This window comes from Mustela lutreola, chromosome X (assembly GCF_030435805.1).
Source record: "Mustela lutreola isolate mMusLut2 chromosome X, mMusLut2.pri, whole genome shotgun sequence".
In the NCBI taxonomy this organism is placed as follows: Eukaryota; Metazoa; Chordata; class Mammalia; order Carnivora; family Mustelidae; genus Mustela; species Mustela lutreola.
Window position 1 is genome coordinate 92,388,221 of NC_081308.1, and position 25,519 is coordinate 92,413,739.

Here is a 25,519-nt window from a genome sequence, read left to right on the forward strand (position 1 = left end):
ACTGAGTGTGTACGGTAATGGTCCTCCGCATCAGCACATTGGTTTATATACGCCATCTAAATAGTTTGCTTTTATATAGAACCTAAGGGATATCAGAGTTTAAAATTGCCCAAGGAATTCATGAAGGGCTATTCTGAAGTGACTTCGCCTTCCTTCCCCCACTTACTTGCCCGCCTCGTGGTCCCTTCCTTGAGGTTCTGGTTTCCCTTAGGGAGTCACTAGCCAATTCAGCGGGCGGTGCCAGTCAACCTTTGGAATAACATACCTGCACTTGGGCTCCTTCTAGAGTCCTAGTATCTTGGAGGAAAGGGCTGACGCTAATGTCAAGTTCCGTGGCAACAGATTTTTTTTTTTTTTCCTTTTGGCTCTGGCCCCATAGACAGTGGCTTTTCCTTGCCAGATTCCTCTTTCTCCAAACTGAACTGTGAGGCCGTCGTTGCCTCTGCTGATTCTAGAAGACACTGGAAGCCAAGTGTGTGAGCCCCCATGTGCCATGGCCAGCACCCTCCTCCGTGTCCCCTCCCAGCCGGTTAGGAGGCTTAGTTGCCTTTGCATCTTGTTTTGCTCCCATCTCCCCCTTCCCTCAGTCATGTGATGCAGGAAGAGAGCACAAATGCTATGGAATGGGAGCAGCTGCCAACAGAAACGCTCTGACAAGTGACCATTCACCGAGACCCTCTATATGACTTTGGCTTCATGGCTGGCAGTGAGCGGCCCATGGTGGTGCGATCTGTGAGGCCAGGTAGGTGTTCCTCAGAGTGTCCCCCTGGCCCCGGCTCCTCTTCCCCCAGCACTCACCCATCTTCCCAAAGAGCAGGGCTCCCCCCATTCACGGTGGTGATCCCACAGAATTCACAGACAGCAGGTAAAGTCTCGCTGGCTAAGGACCGCGTGAGGGAGCTGGGCTTTAAAAATGATGGACACAAACCCTTGAGTCTTCCTGGGGCCTAGACAGAGGCTGCCGTTGATGGTTTAGTATAGTCTTGGTAGAACCTTCATAGTAGAACCTTCATAAAAGAGCCAGGCTGCCTTGGATGAGAAATGTCTATTCAATTCCATTCAACAAGTATCTATAGATTGCCTACTCTTAGCGAGGCAAGATGATAGGGAAGGATAAGACACAGTTCCTGTCCCCAAGCACTTAACCACCAGGCTGTGGAGACTGGTACACACTCAAAAGAAAGATCAGCCACCGAGGGCTGGATTCAGGATACGGACCAGAGGTGGGAGAGGAAGGGGAGGGGAATGAATCTCCAAATGCCACAGTGGCTATAACAACAGCTGCCATTGATTAAGTGCCTACTGTGTGCATTCCTTGTCTTGTTCATTCCTCCCAGTCAATCCTGCAAAGTGAGTAGTCCCCCTTCCCTGTTTAACCAGATGAGGAAACCGAGGCATAGAGGAAGAGAAATGACGGGTCCAGGGGCACTCAGGTAGGAGGCAGCGGAGCCAGGATTTGGACCTGGATGGGTCAGTCTGATGCCGATGTGGGAAAAGCAGGGCTTGATTGGGACCAGGTGGGAAGGAACAAGGGGAAGCCTGCACCTGAACTGTGGAATCCCGCTGTCATGAAAAAAATGGTCAATGGCCTAAGTGCCCTTGCGTTCCACATCCGCTAGGCGTTGACAGAAAAGACAGACAGAAAGGAGCTTTATTCCTGACTTTCTGGGCCCGAGGCTTTAGATGTTTACAACTGTTTCTCACTCAGTCAAGAGGAGCAGCCAGAGTACAAACTGGTCTAGCAGAAATTTGATGAATTTTGCAATCCTCAAAGGAAAAAGAAAAAAAAAAAGGTTTTTGTAAGCTCCCTTTTCAACTAGAGGGCATAAAGGAAAAAACAATCCAGTACAGGAGTTCATGGCTGACCCCAGGCTCCCGAGTCAGTCGTGCAGTCTGCTGGAAGGTTTTTGAGTCCCTGATCGGAAATCAAATCTGTCCTGGGTAAGAGGAATCAGGAAAAACTTAGTAGCAGGCCACCAGGAGCCCCCACTTTTGACCTCAAAGGAGACGGGATTTACAGGGCCAAAGGAAGCCCCTAGACAAGGGGGGATCGGCTTCAAGCCATGTGAAATTGAAGAGGCAGAGTTGGAGGGGTGGGGACAAAGGAGAGCCACAGGTGAGAGCCGGGGAAAACCATGGGCTTGGCAGGCATGGCCCTATAAAGACATTGGTTGCTCCAGATTGCTGCTTCTGGCCCCGGTGGCCCTCAAGTGCAGAGGATTTTTTGGTTCTGTATTTAAGATGGTAAAATGAAAGACAAGCGGCATCCCATAGAGGACCAGTCATGGTGGGGCCAGCCTCCGGGAAAGTGGCAATAGACTGACACCTACCACTGCTGTCAAGAGTTGAGTCTCATGAGGTTGGCTTCCATCAAAAGGAAGGAAGGAAGGGAGTGGGGAAGGGGTACAGTGGCCGCGCTACAAAAAAGATTAGCATGTTGGCAGGAGGAAACAGAAGAAATGCAATGAGTTGAAGGAATTGCCCCCGTTGGAGGATTGTAACTACCATCTAGCAAGTTCGTACTGATATCAATCAACCACCTAAAGTGCTAAGCGCTCATCATTTCATGTATCCACCCTGCGTTCTTATAAGGTAGAGGTACTGTTATCTTCCCATTTTCCAAATGAGGAGAGAGACAGAGATGAAAGGTCTTGTCTAAGTTCACACAACCAGTGAGTCGCAGATTTGGAATTCAAGTTGGAGTCTGGCTAACTGACAAGAGCAGGGCTTCTGCTGACCACAACCCTCCACCCCGCCCTGTTCCCTGCTCCCGAAGTCCCTGCGCTATCAGGAGACTTGGCCCAGGGGCAGGAGCGGTGGCCAGGTCCAGTGCAGGTGGAGTGGTAAGTCTCCCTGGCTGAGCTGCGTCGGCTGCCTCAGCTCACAGGCCCCACGCTCCAAGAGCCACAGGGTCATGCTCAGGTGACAGATTGTTTTGTATGTTCTTGCTTCTGGCATTTGCACAGCGCACTTCTTTATAGAGAGAGGGAACAGTTGGGATCTAGCCCTTGGAAGCAGGCACACACAAGAGCCAAGGCTGGTTCAAGAGTGGGCCCTGTCAGTGCATATTTCTTTGGGGGCTTGAGTTAGGCTGGGCCTGACTTATCATTCTCCCTGAATCTCTGAACAGCTTTTCTCCAAGGCCTTGGCTAAACACCAGATTCAGCACACCAGATTCAGATGGTACCCCTTGACCCCCATCCTTTACCCCAACCAAGAAGGTATGGCCCTCAGACAGGTCTGCTTTCTTAACCTCAGCAAGTGGAGATGGGAAGTGCAGAAAGCCAATTTCCAGCTACCTGTAATTTGGGGTCTGTGCTTGTTCCCCTCACTGAAGAGTGGTGTCTCTCAGAGATGAGAGAAGATAAACCCTCTGGGTCTTTTAGTCTATCCCCCTGTCTTTAGGCAAGTGACTGCCTAAATCATTCCCTACCAGCAAGTAGTGATGTTGTTCAGGTAAGAAGATTCCTTGTCGCTCCTGCCTTCCCTTCTACCTCCTTCAGTGGTCTGCAAGTCATTCCTTGGGCCTGAGCAGATCCCACCTGGTGAAAGGGAAACCCATGTCCCTCTTTAGAACCCAACCAGGAAAGCACGTATTCACCTGCTCTGGGGGCCAGGCCTAGGCTTGGGAACTTTTGCTCCCACACCACTGGCAGCCACAGGAGGTCCAAGCTATGTTCTTTCTTCCGTCTTCTGCCTTCTGTCTGCCACAGGCAGCTGTGGCACGAACACCGCTACCACCAGGCCGTGAGGCCTACACTCTTTCCCGCAGGCTCGGGTACCCGCTTCAGCTCCCTCAGGCACTGATGGCTCCCGCCCAGGCCTCTGCTCTCCTAGCAGTGGTCCCAAGCCCTCACACCTCTCTCCTCTCCTCTGCAGGAGGCCCCTCTGAGGACAAGCTCCTGGCTGGTGACCAGATTTTGGCTATTAATGAGGAGGACGTGAGTGAAGCCCCCAGGGAAAGGTTCATAGAACTCATCAGGTAACAGGGGTCTGTTGGGCCTTGGCAGGAGCTGAGCACGGACCCCCTCACCCGGCCCACCAGTGACATGGGGCTCTCTCTGTCCTCCCTGGCCCTAAGAGGGAAGCCCTTGAGGCAGAGCAGCCCTAGCCAGGGATCTTGGCTACCCAGGGCTCCAGAGGCCAGCCCTGCCAGGGCCCCAGGGTCCCTCGTGCTCTCTGGCTTAGCTTTCTCCAGTGATGTGGACAGAGAACAGCCTTATGCAGGAGCTCACCTCACCTTCCTCCCCTTTACTGTGTCCCTCACTGAAACCCCTTGGTTTTTGACTTTCAGTGCAGAGGGACAGACCCAGTGAGTGGTGAGAACCAAACAAGCCATTAAAAGAACACTCTGGAGGGCGCCTGAGTGGCTCAGTGGGTTAAGCCGCTGCCTTCGGCTCAGGTCATGATCTCAGGGTCCTGGGATTGAGTCCCGCATCGGGCTCTCTGCTCAGCAGGGAGTCTGCTTCCTCCTCTCTCTCTCTCTGCCTGCCTCTCTGCCTACTTGTGATCTCTCTCTGTCAATTAAATAAATAAAATCTTAAAAAAAATTAAAATAAAATAAAAGAACACTCTGGAAAAAAAATTAAAAAGGGAGAAAGAACACTCTGAGATAAGTGACATGTGAGCTAGTTATTTTTTTCTCATCTATCCATATTCCCCAGCACCAAAAACAAACAAACAACAACAACAAACCTGAGGAGAAGAAAATTTGAATCCTTGGCTAATGGGTTGAGGAAGGGAAGCTGCCATTGTGGATTCTGCTCAATGTGTGGGACTTCTTAGCGCCCTCTCCAGATGGGGGCAAGTTGAGAGAGAGAAAGGAGTGTCAGAGGCGGGTGACTTTTCCCCTCCTCACCCCTACACATCACACACACACACACACACACCCCTCCATGCATAGATCATAGATGTGTTGATAAGAAATAAGAGATAGAGGTAAAGGCTCTAAATTCCGTGGGTTGCCTTCAGCTTTGGTGACCTTGGCTGTGTCCCCCCAAATGGAATTATGTGCTTCTCTCTCTCTCTCTTTGTCTCTCTCTCTGTCTGCCTTGTGTGGTCTGGCCTATCTCTGCCTCCATCTCCTTCAGGCCCTCTTGTTTTAGAATGTTCTTTATCTCATTTGTCTTTCTTTTTCTCCCAAATTCCACCTGTCCCCAGAGACACTCCCTCCCCTTCAAAGGCAGATTTAGCACACTGTGGATAGAACAGCTCCTTCTCACTTTCTCTGGAAGCATTTGGAATGCTCCCTCCCGAAGTCCAGGGCAGGTCTTCCTTGACATGCACCCCTATCCAGCTTACATCTTGAAACGTGTCTGGTCCCTAATGATGTTTGGTTTGCCTCTCCTCCAAGTTCAGTAGGCCATTGCTTCTCCCCGCACCCAACTCCACCCTTTACCCTCCACCACCACACCAAAATGGGGTAAGTCCTTTCAACCCCATTGAGGACATGTTGGGGTTCTTCCAGCCTGATGATCTAGAAGTCTTTGCTCTGCTTCTAGTGAATATCTTTGCACCCTAGAACAGGTAGCCCAGTTTCGTGAGGGACTCTGGAGCTCCTTCAGGATCAAGACAGAGCTCACTCATTTGATAACCTCAGGGGCTAGCCAATTTTTATTATTCCATTCATTCAATGAATCTATTTGTTATCAAGTATCTACTGTGCACCAGGCACTGTTCTAGGCACTGAATAAACAGCAGTGAATAAGAGAGAAACACCATTGGAGTGTACATTCTCTTGGAAAGAAACACGCCTTAACGATAAACATGATAAATGTGTAATTGTACAGCAAACTGGAAGTGGATGGAGGCTATCAAAGGATAGAACGTGGACCGGGATAAACGGGGTCCTGGAGTGCTGGGCACAGGGGTACCAATGCAACTTTAAATAGCCTGGCCAGAGTTAGCCTCATTGAGAAGGTGACAACGAAAGCAAGACTGAAAGGAGGGAGGGTGTTAGGGAAGTGTCAGTGCAAAGGCCCTGAGGCAGTAGTGTGGCATGTTTGGGGAGCAGGGGAGAAGCCAGGATGTGAAGTGGAGTAAAGAGGGGAAGACCTGTAGCCACTATAAGGACTTTGGCTTTGTTCTATGTGAAATGGGGAAATATGGCAGGGGCTAGGGCAGACAGATCACATAATCTGACTTACGCTATGCCCTGCCCTGTTCAAGAGACAGATTTTCCTGTGGGGCTTCCCAGAAACACAGCTCCTTCCTTCTCCCAGGAGCTCCCCATCCCTGAACTTGGCCTCACTGAATGTGGAAAATGTTCCAAGTCCTTGAGCAGGAGGCCTTGGTGTTCCTTGAATATCTAGAAGCAAGTGATCTTGACTCTGCTTCTTGAATACCCTTGTTCCCAGAAACACATGAAAAAGTCCAGTGAGGAGAGGGGAAGCTCTTTCCAGGCAAACTCTTTCCATTTCTCTTAGTTATTTTAAAGGATTGTGTATTCCCGGGGGAGAATTTTCATACCTCATGGCCTGTGTGATCATTGGCATAAGTCTGTCGGAGGAGTTTCAGATTCCTCATCCCTTTGAATATTTGCTGTCTGGAGAGCCTTGGTTGCATCTGTTGCTCCCTGGCTCTCGTTTTTTGGTCCTTCAATTAAAACAAATCTGGTGAGTATGAGTCATGATAACCAAATGACCTCCTTTGGGTTTTTCCTTTGAATTCCTCCTCTTGCTTAAATATCAAATTGCCAATTCAGTTCTATAATTCAGGCCTTCAGTTTTCCTCGAGAATTTTCTATTCTACAGAAAAAAAAAAAAATGCTCCTAAGGCCTGGGGAGTTCTACAGAGCAAACATGAGAGGGAACTAGAATGGGAAGACCTGAAAAATGACAGCCCCAGAGATTATGGTAATGCCTTCATCAGATGCCCACATGAACCTCTACGGATGGTTTCCGTTGACTGCCACAAAAAATGGGAGGTGAGGCAGCCGGACAGATATTCAGAGTGCCCACTGGCCTAATCCGTATCCCTGAGTGCAGCCCAGGGGAGAATTCTGGTGTTGCTTCTCATGTGAGATGAATACCTAATGCGTGATACACGACTGTCCTGTTCCTTCTTCTCTCTGTAGGAGCGCTAAGGAATTCATTGTTCTTACAGTTCAGCACACTCATCAGGTGAGTGAGCTGCTGCGCCAGCCACCCCTCCTCCCTACAGAGGTGACAGAATCCCATATTGGAAAGTGACCGTGACGGGAGGGCGGGTGGACAGCAAGACTACAATCCACATGTTGTGAGCCAAGGCGTGAGGAGTGAAGGCAAGGCATACCTTCTGAACATCTGACTCTGCTTTCTACCCTCAAGGCTTGGGGATTTTGAAAGGCTCCCCAGTGCTGTATTCTGCCCTGTGCATTTTGCTTTACGCTTTACCCCCACAGAGGCCACACGCTCACTGCCCCGGGTCCCAGACAGATTTTCTACTTTTTTTTTTCCTATGCCCCCTCAAAATGTACCTGCCCAGGGTCCAACTCCCATAAAGTCCTTGCAGATGGTGGGTGCTAGCTAGTCTCATTCATTCATTCATAGCAATATTTCCTAGATGCCTTGCAATATATGAGGCCCAGCACCAAATGGGGGGAATTTAATATGATGTTGGTGGGAAAGTACAGTTGGACAGACGGGTTCATCTTTATCCTGGTGTAGTCACTAACTGGTTGTTAAATAGTAATCTCAAATGCACAGACCCAGGTGCAGAAATTTAATGTGCAAAACTCAGAGCCCTCCTTCCACCGCCAGCCTAGTTGTCCCTTCTCAGTGTCCCCGAGACTGCCCTGCCCTCCAACACTAATGTCCCACCCCCATGGCCACAGGAGAGGTCCCACCTTTTGGGGTTAGGAGGCATGAAATCAGGAGAGCCTTCACAGAGGAGGCTGCACCTGAGCCAGACCTCCAGAGATGGGGCAGGATTTCCCAGGCAGAGACAGAGGGAAAGATTTTCCAGAGAGTTGGCCTTTCCGTACAAAGCCAGGGACAGTGTGCAGGTGCAGGGCTCGTCAGTCAGGGATGGGTTCAAATCAAGCTCTGGCACTAACTGCGTTTCCCCATGGCCCCAAGCCATCCTCAGTGTGACACACACACACACACACACACACACACACACACACACACATTTATACAGGCACATTCTCTCTCCCTCCCCTCCCATTCTCCCTCTCCCTCTCCCTCTCCCTCTCATACTTGCTCTCTGGCAAACAGGCTTTTCTCAGTAGCAATCCTCCTGTAGCTCTGGGCAGGCAAGTTCCACCTTAGCGGGTGTAATGAATAGACCCCTTCCTCCCTCCCTGCCTTTCTGCACAGCAAGTTGCCTAGTGGACAGTGGAGTGTCATTCTTCACTCCCCAGGCTCCTGTCAAGAAATGGCTACCAGTTCTCCCCCTCCCCCCCAAAAAAAAGGAAAGAAAAGAAAAGAAAACATGGTTGTTGTGTTTTACCTCTCCTTGTGGGTTACTGTGTTACTCAGTTCTCCTCAAATGTCATCTCTTAGAAGCCTTCCTTGACTACCTTTTTTAAGTCAGCATCGACCTGTCCCCATCTCCTGATACTGTGTCATTTCTTTCCTCAAAGAAATATTTTATCTGTAGGCTTTTCACTGGGAGATCATTATAGACTCACAGGAAGTTGCAAAGCTATGCAAAGCTAGTATACACAGCCGTGTGTACACTTTACACTGTTTCTCCCAAGGGTTACAGCTCCCAGAACTAAACTTCCATCTCGAAACCAGGACATTGACACTGATGCAATGTGTGTAGAGGGTTCAGTGTCAGTCCGTCACATGTGGTGTGGGTCCACCGCAGGGCCACCAGCATAGTCAAGTCACTGGACAGTCCTACCACTACAAGACCCCTCACCTTGCCCATTTTAAGCCACAACCCCTCCCCCACTTCAGTCCCCATCAACCACTAGTATGTTCCTCATTTCTATAATGTCATCATTTCCAAAATATTATATACACCAAACAATACAGCACATAATCCCTTGGGATTGGCTTTTTTTCACTCAGCACAGCACCCTTGAGAGTCATCCAAGTTTTGGCCAACATCAGCATTCTGTCCCTTGTTAATTGCTGAGTAGTGTCCCATGGTGCAGATGGACCACAGGCTGTTTAGTGACTCACCCAAACCTTATTAGAATATCAGCTCCACGAGGACAGGGCTGTGTATCGTTCGCTGCAACAGAGTAAGCATTTGATGAGTATGTGTCGAAGGAATAAAGGAGACCCAGCTCCCAGCCATCATGGCAACCCAAACTCGAGTGTCCAAACATAGGTGCAGAATAAAAAGCCTAACACTGCCCCCCACCTCCCATCCCAGTGCCCCCAACACCCCTCTGCCCTCCAGTTCTGATGCCCTCACTGTCCTATTCCAGGGCCTCTTTGCTATGGCCAGGCTGCTTTCCTTCTCCCCCAGTCCAGGTCTTAGTTCTTATACCCTGCAGGCTTCTCTCCTTGTACTGCTCCACACTTCTTCTAACACGGGTCTGTTTCCTTGAAGACCTGGCTTGAGACTCTTCCAGATACCTCAGCCTGACCAACCTCAATAAAAGTTTCTCATTTGTGGGTCCGTTCAGCAAACATCTGTTGAATACCTACCATTCAAGGTGCTCTTCTGAGCTGGGAACATGGCAGTCCATGGGACAGACATGACTCCTACCCTCACAGAGCTTATAGTCTCGTACTTGGCCTTATGTTGGAGCATAGCAGTGAGCACAAACACACAGGGGCCATAGTCAAAACAATTAACCCTACAGTCAGAGACTTTCAATCAGAATGTAAGCCAGCCATGGGCACTGGAGCAGAGTCTTGGAGGCCTCCTAACTGGGCCAGGTGTTAACCCTTCAGTTGACCATTGGTAAAGAGATCCCAGGGCAGAGGTCAGGGGGCACCCAGGAAGCTCAGGGCAGTGGCTACTTACCAATCAGTGTGAAAGAAACCCTCACAATGGGAATGGCCATGCCAGCACCTCCCCAGTAAATGTCAGCCTTGCATACATGTGTAGTCGATCCTCACTATTCAGGATTCTGCATGTGCAAGTTCACCTACTCCCTAAAATTTATTCGTAACCACCAAACCAAGACCCATGGTGCTTTTCTGCTCACTTACGGACATAGGCAGAGCATGAAAAATTAGTCTCCCAATGCACACAATTCCGGCTGAGGTCAAACAGGGCAGCGCCCTGCCATCTTGTTTCAGCCGTCACACGGGAGGTGTCCGGAAGATAGAGATGGCAGGGAACAGTGCCATGTAGTGCAGGGCACAGGCTCAGGAGCAGTTGGATGGGCTTTGAATCCCAACTCTGGCACCCGTTAGTGGGGCAGCCTCAAGCAAGTCACTTAACACTTCAGAACTTCATTTTCTCCCAGTGAAAGAAAATAGAATCTACCAGGATGAGTTGTTTTTAGAATTCAAAATTATCATCTGTGAGACATACACATACACTCGCACTCATGCACACACACACATGCACGCCTGTGTGTACGCATGCTGCACTCACACATACACGCACACACACACGCATTTCCCCCAGGAGCAACTGTTCAGTGTTCATCGGTTCGGTGTTTGAGGTGACTTTATAAAACATAACTACCATGAGTCACAGAAATGGACTGAGACAGAGAATCTTCTCTCAAGATAATAAGAGCTTATCTGCACCTCCCTGCCCTGAAGCCTGTGTTCATTGTGATTACTGTTTCTTCCAGAAGACAGTCTCCTGGTAGGTCCAGCCTGTGGCCCAGGAATCCTCATACCTCTGAGGCTCCTTCTGGCTTCACATTCCGTGGCTGAGGAGGGTCTAGTACAGTGGTTCTTGACCCTGGCTATACATTAGAACCACCTGAGAAGTTCTTAAAACTATTGATACTTGGGCTTTAGCCCTGAGCAATTGAATTTGAAGCTTTGGGGACGGGACCCAGGAGTTGGTCTTTCAAAAAGGCTTCCAAAATGATTCTTATGCAGCCAAGATACATATCAAGAGGTACTGATCTAATATGCGATCTCTTTCAGATGACACTGTTCTTGTAATAGACTGACATTTATGATGTCAGACCATTGAGGGTGTTTTAGTGGGCGTGATCACAGGGGTCCGTTCCCAGGGCCCGTCTATGCATACTGCCTCTATAGCCACTTATTATGCCCATATGTATTTAAAGGAGTTCCTTAATCTTCGAGTGACCGACTATCCCCCATGATTGACTCAATATATATGCATTTTGGTATCCCTAGACCTTGGCACATGGTAGGTCCTCAACTGATATTTTTAAAATACTTTGTTGGGACTTAAAATGGCTCTCGTGAAGAAAGTAGACAGGCCCTTCAAATGAAACTAGTTTTCCAGTACTGAAGACTTACCTGTACCCAAAGATCCAGGATCCACTCTGTTTGGAACCACCTGCCCAGAAGAAAAGGCCGAAATAATGAGAACTACTCCAGAAGTATTAGTTTTCCACAGAGCTTCTCAAGGTATGGTGCTTGGCAGATGGTAGGTACTTAGGCCGTATCTGCCAAATTGGTGAACTAATGCATTATGCACCTTAGCAATCAACCGCTCTCTTTAAGTCTGTGCCTACTCTATGCTTGGTGCTAGGGGTAAATAGAGTAATATAAAATCTTATCTCTTCTTTTACAACCTAGTGGGGGACATGAGCTCCGGCAGTGTGGGTTAACCAGGAGTGCTATAGGGGTGCCTGGGTGGTTCGCTTGGTTAAGCTTCCAACTCTTGGTTTTGGTTCAGATCACAATCCCAGGGTTGTGAGATCGTGCCCCATGTCAGGCTCTGTGATGGGCATGGAACCTGCTTAAGATTCTCTCCCTCTGCCCCTCCCTCTGTCTCTTTCTCTCTGAGGGAGAAAAGGGGGAGGAGAGTACTATAGAAAATCTTGGGAGGGGACTGGAGGAATTGGGGAAGAACTCAGGACCAAGGCGGAATTTGAGCTGGGCTTTAGAGATGGCTTTTAGCTAAGCAAAGGGGACACTGGGGGCCCAGAAGGGCAACGATGGTGAAGAGGCAGCATGAGGTGGGCACCAGAAGTGGGAAGCAGCCCAGTGTGCCCAGGGCAGTGTGCCCAGAACAACTTTGTCGGGGCCAGAGATGAGGAATATGGGTCATGTGTGTCTTGTAGGGGGCATTGGAAGCCAAAGAGAGAGCATGTTCACCTCCAGGCCCCAAGAGCAGATCAGAAGGCCCTGGGTCCCTTATCAGTAGTCCCATGAAACTAGATTGGCTAGATTGGCCCTAGGTTGGCTCTCAGACTCCCACAATGGTTACTATGGGGATTGCTTAGAAGGAGGCTCAGGTGTCAGACAATAAACCAGTGGAAAGGAGACTAGGAGGCTGTCCGTGCTGCAGGAACCCAAGTTTTATCCTCTCGCAATCCAAGTGGGGCTCTATCTTGCACTAAAATATTGGGCCATGTACCCGACTTTGAACCCAACCCTGAAATCTGTCCTAATAGAGCCACCAAATTAAAAAGAAAAATGGTCAGAGAATCACCAGCTGCTGAATTCAGTCCTGAGCGGGAGGCAGGCCCTCTCGTCTCTTGCTTATTCCACTGAGCTGCTGGCTTCATATTGGCTTCAAGGGGCTTACAGTAGCCCCCAACGGTGCTTCCTGATTCTGGTCCCGTGCTCCCAGCCAAAATTCATTTTCGCCAGCGACGGGGCCTGTTGCAAGATGAGATTCCCAACTGCTTGAGGGGGAAAAACGGGGTCAGTGAAGAGCTCAGATGTCCCAGCTTGAAGGTACTCAATTAATCTCTGCCTGATGGGCTAGGACATTTTCAACAATATAAATTCCTGTGCCTTATGCTCCTAGAGATTCTGACTTTTTTAAGTCCGGCGTGGGCCTAGAAATCTGTGCTTCGGCAAGTGCTCCCCAGTGATTCTTACCATCAGGAAAGTTTTAGAAACAGTGGGGAGTGCATGCTAAAAAGTTAGTGCAGGGGTTAGCAAACTTTTTTCCCCGTAAAGGGCTGTCTAGTAAATATCATAAGCTTTGTAGGTGATGCATGATATTGCAAAAACAAACACAGGTGAAGCCTGGGTATACCAATAAAGAGCACAACTGTATACCAATAAAATTTTATTTATAAAAACAGGTGGCAGGCAGGATACAGCCCAGGAATTATGTTTATTACTCCTCCTTGGGACCACATTCATGCTTTGATCAGGGCCTTCCCAATTCTTAGTATTTTCACTCAAGAGAGTGACCCTCACATTAAGAACTTCAGGCCCTGCAGCTGAGCTTCAAAAATGCTTTGGAACAGGGCGACCTTTGAGAGCCCCTCCTATCCCACTGCAAGGCAGACGTCACCTGTGTGGAGGCACCAGGCTAGACGTGAGTCGGTGACATGTAGTCAGGACCAGCTGGTGATGAGTGAGTCACCATCAGTGATCAAGTCTGAAGACTGAGAATAGAACGGAGTCTTAGACACGGACAGGACAAGGGTCAGTGAGGAATGAGGCACGAACAAGCTGAAAATAGCTCTACCACAGACACCGGAAATTATTACAAGCCCTGAAAATATAGGCAATTCCACTTCCTCCTTCGTGGTTTTGCTCCTATAAAAATATCTGGATCTTCTGTATATAGTCGTATGTGTTGGGCAGGATCCAATCTGAGACTTTTGGTAGGGATCCCAAGGAGGCTGTCCCTTCCTCATAGGTAAAGACCTGGAAGGATACCAGTTGTGGTCCTTCATATGTTCAAAGGTCCATTCAATAGGACCAGCATCAAACCGGAACCAGTGGAGGAAAGATGGGGAATGGACACCCCGCTTCAGTGGGCTGTGGGGCCTAGTCACCAATCCAAGATGCTGGAAATCTGGATTCCAGTTTCAGCTCCACTACCAAATTATTTTGATACTTTGAGCAAATCCTACCCTCTTCCCAGGCCTCTGTTTTCACGTGTAAAAATAAAGGGTGGACTACATAGCCCGCTGAGGCCTCTAGAGATGCCTCATTCCCCACGGTGCATGAAGGCATCCGATGACAGATGGTTACAGAAAAAGGAGGGAGTGATGGGTAGAAGTGAAGATTTCACCTGCTTTGTGTCTGTGGTGCCTCAGGTAGACATTCAGACTACTATGGAGACAGAGCCAAGCAGCGCTGCCTGAACAGAGTTCCACATCTTTCTATCTTGCCCTTGCCCTGTGCTCCTGCTGCAGCCTGCAGCCCCTGCCCAGGATTTAAGCACCAAGCTGCACAACATCCAAAGGCATTTCTTGACTCCCACGAACAATCAATACTGTAATCACTTTCTGCAATGATCTCCAGGCCTGGATTTTGTTGTGCCATACCGTCTGCTGCCAACAAACCACCTCTGTGGCTCAGGCTGAGAAGTCTTCCGTGCCTTTAGCTCAGTGGTTCTCCACAACTTTAGCCACATTTGGAAGTCATTGGAAACTTTAAAAAAAAAAAAAAAAAAGAAAGAAAGAAAATGCCAATGTCTGGGCCCCAGCCCCAGGAATCTGAGGTCATTGATCTGGGGTGGCGCCTGGGCATCAGGGGCTTGGAAAGCTGCCCCACTCTTTCTGCCATGCAGCCAGGAAGGAGACCCACCGCCTGAGGTTCGAGTGCACCTGGGTGGAACAGGTGGCTTCCTACAGTCCACCCTTTGTGGGGAATGAGATTGCTGGCTCCAGAAGAGACCCAACTGGGACCAGGGCCCAAGTCCTGATGAGGACATTTGTTTCTGGTGTGTCTTTATCTTAGGGCCCTCCCTTCCTGTGGCTGATCTGGTAAATGGATTTCAACTGCAGCATTAATGGCGGAAAATAGCGTAATGGATCCCCTTCCCAGTTGGCAGGGGCCTTCGGGAACTTCACTCTCAGGGATTCTTGATTGTGGGACTCCAGGGCTCCATGACAAAGCCAGTAGAGGAGGTGGTTTGAAGGAGTCCCAATCCCAATGTACCCCCTAGTCCTGCTCACCTTAGTAAGTGGCAACTCCGTACTTCCAGTTGACTCCTCTCTTTTTCTCGCCTCCCACATCTGATCCGTCAACACATCGCTCGGTTCTGTCTTCAAAATAGGTCCAGAATTCACTCCCTTTCCATCACCTCCCTTATGACTACCTTAGCCCAGGCCACCATCATAGTTGAACTGTGTTATTATAGGAGACTCCAAACTGGTCTCCCTACTTTGGGTGTCGACCCTCCTACGCTGTTTTCCACACCGCAGCCAGAGGCATCCTTTTAAAATGCAAGTCAGACCCTATCTGCTTAAAACGCTTCAGTGGAGTCAAATCGAAAGTTCTGACCATGGCTGACAAGGCCCTACGTGACCCAGCCCCCACCTGCCTCTTGGAGCGCAACTCCTCCAGCTCCCCCTCCATCACTCTGCTCTGGCCACACTGGGCTTCCTTGTGGTTCCTCATGTACTGAGACATCTTAACTCCAGCGTGGCAAAGGTCAGGTTCTTTCCGGGGATGGAGCACTCACCAGCCTTCTGTTCTTTTTCCAGTCCCCCAAATCTGCTTTCATCAGCGCCGCAAAGAAGGCCAGGCTGAGATTGAATCCTGCGAAGGTCCGATTTTCTGAGCAGGTGGCCGTTGGAGAAACAGACGCAGTAAGTGCAGCTTTAGCTCCCTGCCCTCGGCCCTCAGTTAGAATCAGTCAGGCCCTGGAGGTCTCCCTCTGGAGCAGGTGCTCATCTGCTGCTCTTTGGAGCGGGCGGAGCAGGCGGCCTTATGTGGCTGGACGGGGAGAACCACAGGGCTGCAGACTAGCAGTGAGTTAGGAATATGTGGGCCCCCCTTAGTCTAGCTCAGGCTCAGAGCCAGCGCTCCACAAATATCCCTGGGCTATTTGACAGAAGCAGGAAGGAGGTAGTAGTTTTCTGAAGATCCCAAGCCAGAGCGGCTGGTGAAATCGATCTCTCTTCGCATCAAAGTGGTCCTGCTCTGGCCCAGCTTGACCGGAGAGGACATCGGCTAGCAGCCTGGGGGAAATGATACAGACTCTCATTGTCGCAGAGCTTTCATTAGGCACCTGCTGTGTCCCCAGCACAGCAAGGGATGCAAAAGAAACACTTCTTCCCTGCCCCTGGATACCGCTCAGTGATGTTGGGGGGTTCTGGGGGGTAGTGGTTTGGGTTGAGACGATGCAGTGTCCCCCACTGGGTGGTATGGTTTCAACAAGCAGGTGATCCTTGACAATCCATTGCTGTGCAGCTGCCAGGCTGGGTGCGGGGAGGTCATGGCCAGCCTGCAGTCTTTCTCATTGTTCTGTTGGGGTTTCCCTGAGCTGAGCTGTCTGCTCCAGATAAGCCCAGAGAAGAGATGGGTGGAGAGCAAGGAGGTGTGTGTTAAGCAGTCATGGATTATGGCCCGAGCGCCCCAGGAGCCTGCAGAAGTCCGCGATAGCCAGGTCAGGGTGGGGGTGGGGGGTAGGGAGAGCTGAGCTAACAGCCGTTTGTGGGCTTTTGCAGGCGTCTGCGGGCTAGGCTCCCGGGAGGCCCATGGCCTGTCTGTACAGAGGAACAGCTGCCACTGAGAAAAGCCAGCAGGCCCAGCCTGAGCGGGGAAGTCAGTGGGGTGCCAGGCACTGGTGTAGTTCTTTGAAACAGAGCCACTCAGAAGAAGGGTTAGAGAACAAAGGTGTCTTCCATGGCCTTTTCCCTGGCACTCATCCCAGCCTCAGCCCAGGCCCTCTCCCATCCCCGTTCAGGGAAGGCTGAGAAGCCAGGAGACTCCAGGGTCCCCCTGGGGAAGCCATCGCATAGTTGGTGTTTGGGCTCCATCTCCGTCAAGAGAAGTAGGAGGTTGGGATCATGATGAAGAACACTCCAAGGGCCAAGCCACTAAGGGGACATGTGTGTCCTAACCCCTCGAAAAGCCAGAGGAGATGCAAATTGAATCTGGAAAGGACAGACTATCCCCTTTCAGTGTTACAGAGTGATCACTGAAGACCAGGCCGCCCAGTGAAAACCTCCCTTCCGTCTCTCCTCTCCTTCTCTCCTCCCCTCTCTGCCTTTCCCTTCTACTCCCCCTTCCTCACTCTCCCCTCCCCCCAACATGACTCCCCTCTCCTACATCTCAGCTAGCCACAGTCAAGATCAAGGCCCGACCCCAGACAAACCTCAAAGCAAGTGCCCCAGAGTGGCTGGGACCCACCCAAGGGTCCTTCTGTCACTCCTGGACAGGCCACCACGTGCAGTGTAAGGCCCTTGACTAAGACAGAAACAGACAGACATCAGTCTTCCCACTCTAGCTGTGCTCCGGAAGTGACCTGATGTCACAACCCCCATCCCCATGCAACCAGTGTGGAGCCGAGCAGCCTCACTGTTGCTCAGGACCTAGGGGAGTCCAAGCCCAGGTGACTCCAAGACTGTCTCATCCTCCCTCTGCCTCGGTGTTCCGGGGCTTTAGCAGCCAGAGCACAAATAAATCCAGTGGGTGTTCCTTGCCAACTCTATTTTTAAGCAAAATCAATTAAGTAATTATCTGAGTCCAACCCAGTGTGCTAAATAAAACGTGCCACCACTGGGTGTCATCAGCCTGGGCCTGGTGGGAAAAAGGCATCTCAGGATCAGGCCGAGAACCAGGGAGCCACGCCTTCCCAACATTATACCCACTCCTGACTCTCCACCGCCCCCAACTGAATCCCAACCAGGGAGGACTTGCTTGTTCATTTCTTCATGTCTGTGAGGGTCCCCAGATGTAGACTGATGTTCTTCTGGTCTCTCTAACAGTCCACTCCCACCATTAGATCAAAATCTAATTCACCTCACCTAGGAAATCTTACCCATCTTACACCTGTTGGTTTGGTTTGGGTTTATACTTGCTTTCTAGTGGATTCACGTGGCCGTGCACAGTCTCTACAACAAGATTATAAGACCAAATCCAATCCTCTCTTTTTGCCCGGCTCTCATGGAAGTTACTTAGCATAGTGTGAGGTATATACAAGAGGCTCGGTGAATGCCCACTGAATTAAGAATTTCTGGCCATCTTAGAAAGCTTTTTGGTTCCTCTAGAACTGGTGATGGCCCAGGAAAACAATCGGACTCTCCTGGTGATTCTAATCATTTAAGTAAGCACACGTTACATATCTACTGCTCATATATTCAACACCCATGTATTGTGCACCAATTGTGCCAGGAACTCTGCTCAGTGTCAGAACTACAAAGATTAAATAGTGCTGAGTTCACCATTTGTGAAAGACAGACATTCTTCAAAAATATGCTAAGAGCACTGAAAGAGGTGTGTGTGATATTACCCTGAGAACACATGGGAACACCAGGTCCAAGTGCCTGATGAGTTTGGACAAGACTTTACAGAATTGGTATTTAAGCTGGGTTTTGAAGGATGAGTAGGAGTTGGCCACAGAGGGAAAGAGGAAGGCAGAGAGAACAGTCTTTATTTAACACATATTTATGGAGAACTTAACCACTCTATAAGTCAAGGGACATTGGGCTGAGGCTGAGAAAACTTTTGCTGAGAAGTTACCAGGTGTTCAAACATGGGCTTTGCCAGTGGTCCTCAATCAGAGTCGACATTGCCCCCTCTCAACTTTGGGAAATGTCGGAAGGTGTTGTGGGACATGCCGATGATTTGGCATGCTATTGGCATTGAGCGTCTCAGGGTCAGAGATGCGCAGCGTCCTGCAGGGAGTGACACGGTCCCTGAACGATCAGTTGTCAGAAATATACAGGATGAAAGGGCAGGTTGGGTACCTGGACTGGCAAGACAGGATTCTGGAGAAGTAGGCAGGGGCCAGGTCAGAAAGGACCTAGGAGACTATGGGGGTTGGCAGAGCAAAGGCACGGAGGTGGACATGATCTCAGCCTGCAAAGGGCCTGGTGGAAAGGGGAGTGTCAGCATATAAGAGCCAGTGAGTGGGTGGGTCCTAAGGAGGCCTTCCATCTGCTGTTTAGGGTACGGTGGTCTCTGTGGGCCAAGCATCACCCCTAGTTGTGGAAGGCTGAGCCACAGTAGAATGGGGGTGCGCCATGATACCAAATGAAAGGTGAACTTTCGATATGGCCCAATGTCTTCGTAGAGCATTTGGTTCTGGTCTGCAGGTAGCATGATCACTGATCTGTTCTTTCCTCTGTCTCCTTGTCCTTCCATACCTTTGGCTCCCTGTCTCCTTCACTCACCCCCTTCTCTTCCTTCCTATACCCCTCCTCTGGCTTTCCTCTGCCTTCGAAATGAGCCCCTCTCCTTGACCTTTCCCTGCCTATTCACAGAAAATGATGAAGAAAGAAGCTCTTCTCCTCATCCCCAATGTCCTGAAGGTCTTCTTAGAAAATGGGCAGATCAAATCATTCACTTTTGATGGCCGGACGACTGTTAAGGTACATACAGTCTCCCTTCTCTCGGGTCAGACTTTGCCCTCTCTGGGGCACACACGGCTGCTCATTCCTGGGTGTCTCTGGGTCTGTGGAGAGTTGCTGCTGGGGAACAAGGTGGCCTTTGTGCTTCTGCCTCTGTGAGCCCCAGGCTGCGAGAACACATAGCCCTTGGAGGAAGGTGTGTGGGGGGAGGCGAGAATCTGAGTGCCCAGCTACACATGTCTGGTGTGTGTGTGCATGTGCACGTGTGCACCTACTTGTGCGCTGCTCTGTGTCCATGTTATACCGGGTCCTTCAAGGCTCTCAGGAGCTAAGGGGCGTGAAGATCATTAAAACATTTATAAAGCAAAAGTGATTTATATTGCTACGATAACACCTATGTACATTTACACACAGAAATCAACAAACACAATCTCTTGGGAGATTAGCCTAGCCATGCTTTGCTTTTTAAATAACCATCGGATCTTAAGCATTGAACCAAGATTTGAAACGTCCAGCAACAGTCCCTTTGGCTATTCCTTTCTCAAGAAAAGTAGTTACTGAGCTGTGACTCTGAAGAGCTCAGCCAGCTGTCCAAAAGCTGCAGTGATTCCCTTCGTCCTGAGGAGGAGGGACAAGGAAATGAGTAACCCCCAGGTTCAACTCGGATCTGGGACAGAAATCACCACTCCTACTTCTTCTGGACCCCCTCCAGAAAGAGAATGCCATCCTCGGAATGAATTTCCATGCAGCCAATGAGATAGCATCTATCTGCCCAGAAAACCCACTTGGCTCAAAGGCATCCTGAGGTCCCCAGGCTGGGGCCAAGACAACCTTATAAAGAATGAAATCCCTGGGCCAGGAAAATTGTCTAAGAGGAATTATCAGGTGTTCAGGGTCGGCCTCGCCGGCGGTTCTCAGCCAGGGTTCTCAGCCCCTCCCGGACTGCATTTAGAAATTTGGGGTCATCCCATGGTTTGGGGTGCTACTGACATTGAGTCTCTCCAGGTCAGAGATGCTGAGCATCTTACAGGGAGTGAGACAGTCCCTGAATGACAAAGAACTGTCCTGCCCAGAGTACCAGTAGCACCCAAGTTATAGAACACTAGACCTACCCCGTGTCGATGAAACTGAGAGTCTCTTCGGAAGGCTTAGGCCAGGGTGGGTCCCCCAAGGGGCCTAGGACCAAAACATATTCCTTAGGGTGTCTTGGGATGGTCTCTGGCCTATTGGAGGTCTCAGCCTCTGAAAGGGACATCAAAACCCAGCTAGGCCACCCAAGGGTGTCCAAGTGCCACCTCCTCCAGATGTGGCTATTTCTCTTCATCAGTATGTCCTCTGAAGCTCTGTCTCCACACCAGAACATTTGCTCCTCTCATTCCCCTCAGAGACTTCTCCGAGCATCCCCCGACCGCACAACAACCCAATGACACAACAACATTGTTGCCTCCGGGTACCCCCAGCCTTTCAGGACAGCAGTGTCCCCTGGCTTGTGATCTCATCCTGACCTCAGGAAAGGTGCGGCTGCCATTCCTTGGAGCTCAGACAAGCTGCCGAGCCACTTGTCCCAGAGAGAGGTACCTGGGTATTGAATCAACAGCCTAGGACGGGGGCTGTTCCACTTGTGATACCAGCTTGGCAATCAGCAGCTTGGGCATTCGCAATTCCAGGGCAGCTAAACAGCAAAGAAAACCTCATTTGTCCCCGCCAGAACTCCAGCCACACTCGCGCCTCTGTAACTACTTGAATGCTACAAAGAGACACTCTCAAGTACCCACCAGTTTCCAGTTTCACATCTGAATGGCTTGGCGTCCTTGAATGTTCACGGAGGGGCTTGTTTGGCAACTCTGGCTGTAAGGGAGCTGCACATTCCCGTGCCGGCTGTTCTCCGGCCTCTGGGGGCTGAGTTGTGCTGACTCCATGAACACACACCCAAACACACACACACACACACACACACAGTGTGTGTGCTGCAGTCACAGCAAATAGATGACAGAAGTCTCAAAACTGACATCTGGGCAGCCCCCAAGGACATGTTTGCAGACATCCTAATATTAAAAGTAGGGCAGCGGAGCAGACAGAGCCTCGATGTAGTCAGATTTATGACTGTACACAAGACACGTGATGTGGTTTCTCTGCATGGACATATTTTTCAAGTTGCTAAATTGATCATCTCCAAAAGCCAGCTACAATCAAAAATGAACATTTTGCCAGTGACTCAAGTCATTCGATTTAGATTATGAATCCAGAAATAGTCTACTTTTTAATCACGTAATTGGGGCTCTTGCTCTTGTACGCTCCTGAGGAAAGGGTTGATGGACAAGCTAGAGTGAACGTCCTGACTTATGCAAGGTGGGGGAAGAACCAGCATCGTGCCTTCCTTATTCAGTGGTGCACTTTGTAGGCACTCCAGAAACATTTTGTTGACTGCAAGGAGGGAGGGAGAGCCATGACCACCTTTTGCCAAATGTCTGGCCAGGCCAAGTTCAGAAACCTCTCCGTCTACCACCCTGCACCTTTGCTGTTCCCCAGAGCCCAAGTACTCATGGGTTACTCTCCTCAGCCTGGAGGAGGCCTGGGCCACCCTAAAGGCCCATGTCTCCGTCTGGTCACTCTTCCTGGGCTCCGCCTCCTGCCCAGGACCATCTCTCTTGGTGTGTGGTCCCCCTCTCCCATGTTTGGTGCCAAGAGTGGTGTAGAACTGGAATGTATCCCCCTCTCAAGGCTCTCTTCTCTTCCACAGGATGTGATGGTAACATTACAGGACCGTCTTTCCCTGAGGTACATTGAGCACTTCGCTCTGGTCCTTGAGTATGCTGGGCCGGAACAGAACCACAAGTTCCTGCTTCTCCAGGACAAGCAGCCCCTGGCTTATGTAAGTAACTCCTTCGGCCTGGCTTGGGAGCTGTCTGTGGCCTCTACTAGAGAAGAGGACTCCGGGCATCCTCTTTCTGGAAAATTCATAATGATTTCCTCAGCCAGCCAGCCCCCAGAAATGAACAGTTCTCAGTTAAGTTCTGTACTAACCACATCCAGCGGGCTTTTGGCAGTGCTCCTCGTGACCTGAGAAGGGCATGAAGATTGTTAGTCTCGGTCTCTAGTGGGGAAAGTGTGGGGTGGTGAGTCACGGCTTGGCTCCCAGAATACTGGGATGGAGAGTGGTGTCAAGCCTGCTGTCTCCTGGAGGCCCTACCTGCTAGACTTCTCTGCCTCCGAGGGGAAACTTGGCCTTCCGTTGAAGGCTGTAATATGAAAAGGTCAACAAGTGGGGTCTACTGAGACCACTGAGGCTGGACAGGTGTGGGCGGAGAATGGGTTAAGTGGGGGATGGGCAGCATGTCACCCACATCAACTTTCAAGGTAGAGTAGGAGAAAGAGTCTGGGGAGACCTGAAATGCTGGCTGGTACTTCACTAATGGGGAGGCACCAGGAAGAACCAGGGGGGCCAACCAGGATTCCCAGAGAGGGAAGGAGGAAACTGGAGAGGGGCCATTGGGTAGAAATGCCTAAATGGACATGCAGCAAAACCCCAAATCAGACATACACACACACACACACACACGCGCGCGCGCGCGCACACACACACACACACACACACACACACACAGGGACTTTAGGAAAGAAAATTGTTCGAGGTTAGCTCTCACCCAAATGCCGTCCAAAGCCTCATGGGTTCCCACCTATAGCAGGAAGATTGTTAGCTTGGAAGGGAGGCCTACACACCACCCTGGCCCCTCAAGAGGCCTTCTGAATCCAATTGGTCTCTTTTTCTAGATGGGATTTTAAACTTTTTTATTGAAAAAAAAACACACACCTCAAACCTCTGCAAGAGTAGAAGGAATCGTATCATGATTCGTCATGACCTATGGCGGCTTCAGCAGTTACCTATACATACATACATGGCCAACTTGCATCACCTATACCTCCAGATGGGGTTTTAAAGCTTGACTTGCTTTTCATCAGCCACTTAACTTCTCCGACTCTTTTCTCGCTGCGGGGCTAACACCTTCACCTTGTAGAGAGGCTCAGTGCCAGCAGAGTTAACAGGAGCCCCCTCTTCCCATCTTGTGTCTTGGGCCTTAGACCCCATTGTTGACAAAAGCCATGTCCTGGTTAAGTGATTCAAAAATCCTAGTCAGTTTGGGATGGCTTAGTCTGGCAAGAGTCTGCCTTAGGCTCAGGTCATGATCCTGGGGTCCCAGTATCGAGCCCTGCATCGGGCTCCCTGCTCAGTAGGGAGTCTGCTTCTCTCTCTCCCTCCAACTGCCCCTGCTTCTGCATGCGCTCTCTCTCTCGCTCTCTCTCTCGCTCTCTCTCTCAAATAAATAATCTTTTTTTTTAAAGGTCTTTAAAAAAAATTTCTAGTCTCTTTAGACCAGAGGGGTAGGCAAGACATTTCCTCAAAGAATAATTGGGCTGGATCGGGTAGGAAGCAATGGCAAGCGGCCACCTCACTCAGCCTCAAGCCCAGCCTTGAGGATACACCTCAAGGTGTGTGTGGCTCTTACCGCTACAGCCATGGGCCACAGATTCCCAGATCTCTTTTCCTCACCCCTCTCATCCCTGGGATTCAGGTGGTACAGCGGACACACTACCAAGGAATGAAATGCCTCTTCCGAATAAGCTTCTTTCCCAAAGACCCCGTGGAACTGCTGCGTCGAGATCCTGCTGCTTTCGAGTACCTGTACATCCAGGTAGAGTCTGATTGGGGATACACAGACAGACAGACCCATGGACAAACAAGCAGTCAGGCTGTTCTGCCATCACTCTGAAGTCTCTATGTAAGCTACTCCAACCTCCAGGTGAAGGCTCTCTCCTTTGCTGCTACCATTGTGGGCCACAGCCACCTTGTTCAGCTCAGTGACCAGAGCTGGCTGTGGCTCAAGTCCCGCCTAGATGTTTGGACAGAGCTCTCGGTTTGGGGGAGCAGGTAACCCATGTCACTCTGTCAGCATCACAGTGTCCCAAGGTTTACCAAGCCAATTTGAGTAGCAGGGGGGCCCTATCCCCAATGCCTCCCTCCCGTGAGGAGATGATGCCCAAATCAGCTCATTCAGAAACATTTGCTGAGCGCTCCCTCCAGAGCACGCCCTGTGCTAGGGGCTGGCCATCAAGATAAACAAAGAATCGACCCAGCCTGCTAAATCTCATGGACAGACATATGCACAAGTGAATAATAAAATAGCGTGATGGTCCTATGATGACGGCAGAGTACGATGTCACCAGGAGCAGCCAGAAGCAGTTTGCCAACTCTTCTTGGGAAGAGGCCAGGGGAGGCCTCACAGAGGAAGTGATGCATGTGTGCTCTTAGCCTCAAAGGATACGTGGACATTGGCCTTGTGTGGACAGGGAGTGGAAGGTGTGCATTCTAGGCAAAGGGACAGGCATCTGCCAAGGTTTGGTGGCAGGAACCAGCACAGGATGTTGAGAGAACTGTGGGCAATTTCTCATGCCTGGAGTGCAAAACAGGAGGTGAGGAGCAATAAGAAATGAAATGGGAGGGGAAAAAAAGAAAAAAGAAATGAACTGGGAGAGACCAGAAGCAGGTGGGGAAGGAGCTGGCAGGTCATAACTTGCACAAAATGATTTAGGCCTGCGTTTTAACAAGCCCTCCGAGGGATTATGATGTCCAGTGGTGTTCGGGAACCACTGCTCTAGGGCATTGGGTCTTACCCCTAACTGCACTTAGAATTATCTGAGAAGATTTGGGGGGGAAAAACCATTCTCCTCCACCCAAGACCAAATCAATCAAAGTCCGTGGGAACACGCTCCAAACGCTGATGTTCCTCAGGTGATTCTCGGTGGGTAGCCAGGGGTAAGGAAATTCTGCTGCAGAGCAGGGGTATAGAAATGTGGAAAGGAGAGCAGGTCTGGGCAGATAAGCAACTTTGAAGGATTACATAGGTGCTGAGGGAGGCCAGAACCGGGGCAGTTTTGGATACGGGGGTGGGGGAGAGGATTCAAGAGATAATGAAAAGGTGGAACCAATGGGCTTTGACTCAATACGTGTCTGGGAGAGGTGGTCTCATTCTGCAAGTTAAGGAATACAGGCTGTTTCTGGAATGGGTTTGGGGAATAGATGGGATCAGTTGGGAATGTGTTGAGTTCTAGGTGCCCATAGAATGTACAGAGTACTTGATAAGAAGAGAAAAATAACTCCAGACTCATCTCTGATAATGTCAAACATCACGGTTGTCTCTTCTAACAATCCCAAATGTGAGGAACATTTCTCAAAACAGCCCTGGACTCCTCCAC

At 50.1% G+C, this 25,519-nt stretch overlaps 1 protein-coding gene across 1 annotated transcript in view; it reads left to right on the top strand.

Moving 5' to 3' along the window:
• Nucleotides 1–594: 594 nt before the first annotated feature.
• Nucleotides 595–25,519, top strand: part of FRMPD3 (FERM and PDZ domain containing 3) — a 57,309-nt gene continuing 32,384 nt past the window's right edge. The window contains 7 exon segments of the mRNA XM_059158091.1: nt 595–742; nt 3,880–3,982; nt 7,076–7,121; nt 15,455–15,559; nt 19,181–19,288; nt 22,008–22,139; nt 23,839–23,958. Coding sequence (XP_059014074.1) covers nt 595–742; nt 3,880–3,982; nt 7,076–7,121; nt 15,455–15,559; nt 19,181–19,288; nt 22,008–22,139; nt 23,839–23,958 — 762 coding nt within the window.